The sequence below is a fragment of the Aquarana catesbeiana genome, linkage group LG04 (assembly GCF_042186555.1).
Source record: "Aquarana catesbeiana isolate 2022-GZ linkage group LG04, ASM4218655v1, whole genome shotgun sequence".
In the NCBI taxonomy this organism is placed as follows: Eukaryota; Metazoa; Chordata; class Amphibia; order Anura; family Ranidae; genus Aquarana; species Aquarana catesbeiana.
The window spans coordinates 373,887,247-373,894,614 of record NC_133327.1 but is presented as its reverse complement, the minus strand read 5'-3'; the positions used below and the strand labels follow the sequence as shown (position 1 = coordinate 373,894,614).

The 7,368-nt window shown below is 40.7% G+C and overlaps 1 protein-coding gene across 1 annotated transcript in view; it reads right to left on the bottom strand.

Annotated features, from left to right (window-relative positions):
• Positions 1-1,972: 1,972 nt before the first annotated feature.
• Positions 1,973-7,368, bottom strand: part of CCN6 (cellular communication network factor 6) — a 48,602-nt gene continuing 43,206 nt past the window's right edge. The window contains exon 5 of the mRNA XM_073627104.1: positions 1,973-2,738. Coding sequence (XP_073483205.1) covers positions 2,457-2,738 — 282 coding nt within the window. The 3' untranslated portion in view covers positions 1,973-2,456. The remainder of the gene's footprint in view (positions 2,739-7,368) is intronic.

Genomic DNA, 7,368 nt, shown 5'->3' with positions numbered 1-7,368 from the left:
ACACTTTTTAAAATATTTAATTGTAGAAAATGTTGAAAACCATTTATCATTTCCCTTCCCCTTCACAGTTATGTGCCACTTTGTGTTGGTCTATTACATAAAATCCCAATAAGATATATTTATGTTTTTGGTCGTAACATGACAAAATGTGGAAAATGTCAAGGGGTATGAATACCTTTTCAAGGCTCTGTACATTCTAATGAGAATCTTTCAGATGCTTTCCTATGATTCGGGTTCTTGTTTTGTACATACACTGTGTATGAATGTGTGTGTGTATGTGTGTGTGTGTATATATATATATATATATATATATATATATATATATATACACACACAGTGCCTTGCAAAAGTATTCACCCCCTTGGCATGTTTTGTTGCCTCACAACCTGGAATTAACATAGATTGAGGATTTGCATCATTTAATTTACAAAACATGCCCACAACTTTGAAGATGTTTTTTTTTTTTACATTGTGCAGCAAACAACAAATAGGACAAAATAACAGAAAAAGTCAATGTGCATAACTATTCACCAACCTAAAATCAATACTTTGTAAAGCCACCTTTTGCGGCTATTACTGCTCCAAGTCGCTTTGGATAAGTCTCTATGAGCTTGGCACATCTTAGCACTGGGATTTTTGCCCATTCCTCCGTGCAAAACTGCTCCAGCTCCTTCAAGTTGGATGGTTTGCGCTTGTGAACAGCAATCTTTAAGTCTGACCACAGATTTTCTATTGGATTGAGGTCTGGGCTTTGACTAGGCCATTTCAACACATTTACATGTTTCCCCTTAAACCACTCAAGTGTTGCTTTAGCAGTGTGTTTGGGGTCATTGTCCTGCTGGAAGGTGAACCTCCGTCTTAGCCTCAAATCACACACAGAGTGGTACAGGTTTTGCTCAAGAATATCCCTGTATTTAGCACCATCCATCTTTCCCTCAACTCCGACCAGTTTCCCAGTCCCGACTGCCAAAAAACATCCCCACAGCATGATGCTGCCACCACCATGTTTCACTGTGGGGATGGTTTTCTTTGGGTGATGTGTTGGGTTTGCACCAGACATAGCGTTTTCTTTGATGGCCAAAAAGTTCAATTTTAGTCTCATCACACCAGAGCACCTTCCTCCATACATTTTGGGAGTCTCCCACATGCCTTTTCGCAAACTCAAAACGTGCCATTTTGTTTTTTGCTGAAAGTAATGGCTTTCTTCTGGCCACTCTGCCATAAAGCCCAACTCTATGGAGCGTACAGCTTATTGTCGTCCTATGTACAGATACTCCAGTCTTTGCTGCTGAACTCTGCAGCTCCTCCAGGGTTACCTTAGGTCTCTGTGCTGCCTCTCTGATTAATGCCCACCTTGCATGGTCCGTGAGTTTTGGTGTGCGGCCGTCTCTTGGCAGGTTTTGCTGTTGTGCCATGGTCTTTCCATTTGGTTATGATAGATTTCATGGTGCTCCTAGGGATCATCAAAGATTTGGATATTTTTTTATAACCTAACCCTGACTTGTACTTCTCAACAACATTGTCCCTTACTTGTTTGGAGAGCTCCTTGGTCTTCATGGCAGTGTTTGGTTAGTGGTGCCTCTTGCTTAGGTGTTGCAGCCTCTGGGGCCTTTCAAAAAGGTGTTTATATGTAATGACAGATCAAGTGACACTTAGATTGCACACAGGTGGACATCATTTCACTAATTATGTGACTTCTGAAGGTAATTGGTTGCACCAGAGCTTTTTATGAGCTTCATAACAAAGGAGGTGAATACATATGCACATGCCAATTATCAGTTTTTTACTTCACCAACTTAGACTATTGTGTTCTGATCCATCACATATAATTCAGATTAAAAAAAACATTGAACTAAAGGCTGTAATGTAACAAGCCAAGGGGGGTGACTATATATATATATATATATATATATATATATATATATATATATACAAACACAGTATATTCTCCTGTGTTTTAGCATTAGTTTCTGAAAGTGATCAGCTTTAGGCCCTTTTCACATGGGGCGGATCTGTTTGATGGACTATGATTGCTCAGCAGAGATCATCTGAGCAGGCAGATGACAGGTCCATCTCTGCTCACTGTGCAGAGATGGACCTGTCAGAGTCCCACTCTCCTCTTTGGGGAGATCGGATGAAAACGGACCGCCTGTCTGTTTTCATCTGATCTGCCAGACGGATGGAATCTAGGACCACCATCTGTCTGGATTTGGCTGACAGGAACGGATCGGATAGAATCAGGTGTCAGCTGACATCTGTCGCTCCATAGGAATGAATGGATGGGCCGATCTGGTCCGCCTGAAAAACTGACAGGCGGACCTGATCGGACAGCCCGTGTGAAAGGGGCCTTAGGTGCTTAGTTTATCGTATATTTCCTGATAATTTCTAGATTTTGGATTCAGTGTAAAGTGTGACTGTAATATTACCATTTTGTAACCAAACCGCTAAACTACCACTCACAAAATTTTAAGATGAGCAAATATGTCTCCTGGGTTAATACAAGTCTTCTGACAAACACAAGATGTGATCCACATCATTTTCCATCTGAAGGAACCTTCATTTTGACAGTGGAATTGGACTGTTATCATTTTAGACTTGTTGGGGATACAGCATCTCCGATCTGTACACACACCACAATAAGTGGGTCTATAGCTCCGTCCAGTTGAACACTCTGATAACGTCAATTTAACAGGTTGAGTTTCTTGAAATGTAGCTTGACACGTTTTTCCTTTTGGGATCTGTAAAGTAATACACACAACATAATTTTTTTTTTTTTGCATCTGTCATTTGCTTCCTTTGCTTGTTTGCTTCCTCCCCCCCATCTGTTGCCATATTTGGCACCTTTTAGGGGAGGGGGGAGCGGGTACCTGTCAAAAACACGGCGAGGACCCCCCACTGAGAAGTTTGGCCCCCTTCTCCTTCCACTGCCGCCAGGCCATTCAGAAAGCACAGTGCGCTTCGTGCATGCGCAGTAGGGAACTGACTGTGAAGCCGCAAGGCTTCACTGCCAGCTTCCCTTACAAGGAATGGCGACGGCAGAAGTACACGGGATCCCTGGACAGGTAAGTGTCCTAGTCTTAAAAGTCAGCAGCTGGAGCTCTACTTTAATTACTATGTAACCAACTGCCTCACCTAAAAAACATACACACAGCTTTGTAGAGATCAGTAATAGACTGGTGAATACAGAGCTGTAAAACAAAAATAGAAAATTTTACATTTCAGTACATTAACTTACATGCATACTTGTGTTTACACATCTATACACGTTTACAGAATTTTACTCTTGTTTACGCTTATATGCCTTTACGCAAGGTCTTTGCGAATAATTTTACTCAGGATCTTGTTTTTTTACAAGATCCTGGGCAAAAACATCAGTAAATTCTTAAGTCCGTGTGCAACTTAGCTAAGTACTGAAATCCATATGTGTTCAGTGAAATGAACAACTGAGTGATTTTCTGACAGGCATAAGGTGTTATGATATGTAATTTACAGCCACAGATGTGTTTGTGTAAATTAGGCAGACTGTCCAATAACTTTAGCACCTTTGCGACCATCTCAAAGCGGACTTTTTCAATATACAGTACAAGAAAAAAGCATGAAATAGAAAGCATTTGAGGACCATTCAGCATGTGGAATGTTTACAATATCTTACTTTGTCTTGTTTTAACCACTTGCAGACAGCCGTTTTTCTGCAGCAGGGCGTCCCCTTTGCGCTGGATTGCATATGTGTACGTGATCCAACATTTACGGGTAGGGGGTGAGCACCTGCCACCCTGCCTATGCTGTCATTTGCTACAGCACAAGTCCGTTAGCAGGTCCCGGCCAATGATTTATGGCCAGTGCCTGTTGATCGATTTAGTGAATCACAGTATGGAGTCCTGTGTTTACTAACAACACAGGGCTCTGTACATGGAGAAATGATGTGGCTATGTTTTCTGCTTGCAAAGCAGGACGAAAACAGCCACATCTATTAGTAAAAGCAGCACACATTACACATTGTTAGGCACGCAGTTAACCCTTTGATTGCCCCTAGATGTTAACTAGATGTAATTAGTAAAGTAACAGTGTATAGTATTATCACTATATTAGTGTCACTGGTGATGTCAGTGTTGGTTACTCAGTTCCCAACCAGTGTCGGTTAGTGTCAGATTTTCCACCGCATTATCACAGTCCCACTAAAAAACAATGATCACAGTCATTAGTAGTATAAAAAAAAAAAATTCCACTATACATACCATAGTTTGTAGACGCTATAACTTTCAGGCAAAGCAATCAATATACACTTATTGGGATTTTTTTTTCTTACCAAAGACGTAGCAGAATACATTTTGGCTTAAATTTATGAAGAAACTTGATATTGGGTTTTTCAAAAATGTTTGGTCTTTTTTCGTTTATAAAATTAAAAACCCAGTGGTGATCACTTCCCACCAAAAGAAAGCTCTATTTGTGTGAAAAAAATTATATACATTTAATTTGTGTACAGCAGTGCATGACGGCCCAATTGCCAGTTAAAGTAGTGCAATGCTGAATAACAAAAAATGGTCTGGTCATGAGGAGGGTGGGGCGTTCCAGAGCTTAAGTGGTTAATTATAATGCAGTAACTTCACTTTCTCCCTGCTTCCTGACCCCAAAGCATCCACATTCACCTCTTCCTGAAGATTCCTTTGGTAACAGCTTCTTTTACTCTTTGACTTGTCTTGCTGTTTTTTTAACCCTAGGTCTTAAATCATATGTGAACCCTAATGCCGTGTACACACGACCGGACTTTTCGATAGCAAAGGTCCGACGGAACGAATCCGCCGGACAATTCGATCGTGCGTGGGCTTCATCGGACCTTTGCTGTCAAAAAATCAGACGGACTTTTGAAATAGAACATGTTTCAAATCTATCCGACGGACTTGAGTCTGGTCGAAAAATCCGTCTGTATGCTAGTCCGATGGACAAAAAGGGATGCAAGGGCAGCTATTGGCTACTGGCTATGAACTTCCTTATTCTAGTCCAGTCGTACGTCATCACGTTCGAATCAGTCGGACTTTGGTGTGATCGTGTGTAGGCGAGTCCGTTGCATCGGAACTCTGTCGAAAGTCCGTCAAAAAGTCCTTCAGGGATTCAGTCTGTCAAAAGTCCTCTCGTGTGTACACGGCATTACAATAACTTCTCTAATTTGCTCCTTTTTTGGTCTGATAAATATACCATTGAAAGCGATTTGTTATGCCTGTTGATCCCACCAGAAATCTTCCTGTTCGCTCTGTCTCTGCTATAGTCCACAGAAAGAGACCATCAGTTTAGTCTCTTTCTGTGGACTATAGAACAACCCCCCCCCCCATATTATAGAGATGTAGGTGATCTGTTGTCCTAAGACACTTCTTGTTCCAGGGTGAAAATGCTGCTGTTACATAATTAAAATACAGTGAATTTTCACCTTAGTACAGAATCTGTGTTACTCACAGGATCACCATGTGAAGGGAAAACAACTAGAAATAAACAAATGCAGCCAGCATATAATGTATAAGGAATGTAAAGCTGCAATTTATTACATTTTTGGTCTCTGGGGCTATATACACTTCACTACTCTTTCCTTTTCCAGTCCCAGTTTTCCTGTGTTTAATAGGATGACATGGCATGCATATTCCCAGCCATTCCTATAACAACTAAACAGTGAGGATATTTCAGTTTAGCCTGAATACTGTAGTGTTAATACATCTACCTGCAGAGGCAGAAAGAGATGAGTTCTCTCTGATTTGTTACAATATTGCCTTAGCTTGCATGATATTAAAATAAAAGATGATGGGACTTCAGTAAGCCAATTATGTTCATTAGCAATGTCATTCTGGCAACCTATATGGTGTTCTATTGATGTGACATCCACTTTATTATTAGAGAAACATACCAAAATAGGTAGACAGCGTGTCTATTTTCAAATTTATTAGTTGTAACTAGACATGTACATTTGTTTTCGTCCAAATGCATTTTCGTCCGAATTTCAGGTATTTTCGTTATCGTTTTAACAAATGATAACCAAAGCGCAGAATATGAAAACTGAAAGATCCAACATAAACACATGCTTTATTTTCGTTTTAATTGCGACAACAGTTCGATATAGATAGGAGATTCGACATGACGCTGACAATAACAATCTGTGTCCATCAAACCTGTGGTCGAATGTGCCTAACCTTAACTCTATTAGTCCAAGATTATTCTACATAGAGAGAAAAGATTTGACATAGAGAGGAAAGATTCGACATAGAGAAAAAAGATCGCTGCTGGAATTGGGTGGGGGAAGTAAAAGAAAAATAATGATGATGATGAATGTTATTGGCCGATTGTAACCAAAGAGGAGGGGCAGTAAAATAGCTAGAACTAAGTACACACGTACAGCCAACTTACTTTCACTTACGATTTGCTAGCAGAGAGAGACACACACACTGAATCATTTCAGAAGACAGTCAATCTTAGCTGGTCTGTTTGTCAGAGAACCTGAATTATTTAGCAATTAAGCATAAGCACAGCAGCAGAACAATAGTGAAGCAAGCTACAGTTCAACTGAACTTTTTCATAATAATCTGCTGCTATTGTGTTAGTGTTGTGAACTTGATAGTGATACTAGTGTTGCTAGTGTTGTGATAGCCTCAGAGGCTGCCCGGATTTATTATTATAGATTCTATATAATAATGCCATATCAATATCTGACACAACGACGGATACCGCGCCCGCCATCGCACTTGGAGAAACGAATGTGAAAGTTGGCTGACTGTTGGGGTAGAGCAGACCATTCAACATTAGGGGTGCAACGGATCATCATCGATCCGTGATCCGTACGGGTCAGCGCTCTGCAGCCTCGGCCATAGGAAAGGCCGCGGCGCCGGCCTAGCTCCGGAGCGGCGGCCATCATGGTACACCCAGCGGCGGCCGCTGTTTCATCAGGAAGTGACGTTTCGTCGCCACCATCTTGCTACACCCCACACTCCTGCACAGTACTGTAATGAGATAGTGAGAAGGGGGCAAGCGGACATCTTGTTACACTCACCGGAGTTTTAAATTTAACAGCTATTTTCAACACAAAATGGAGCTCATATGCATAAATACAGTATTTGTAGATCAGACGGACTGTTTAGATGTTAAATTTTAAAAGCAACAGCAAACCTGCTGACTTTACTTGGTTGCTAATGTGACAGAACACCTCTGATTTTCACATTTAATGTTAAATGTGAAAATCAGAGTTGTTCTGTCACATTAGCGACCATGTAAGGTCAGCAGGTTTGCTGCTGCTTTTAAAATTTAACATCTAAACAGTCCGTCCATTCTACAAATACTGTATTTATGTATATGAGCTCCATTTTGTGTTGAAAATAGCTGTTAAATTTAAAA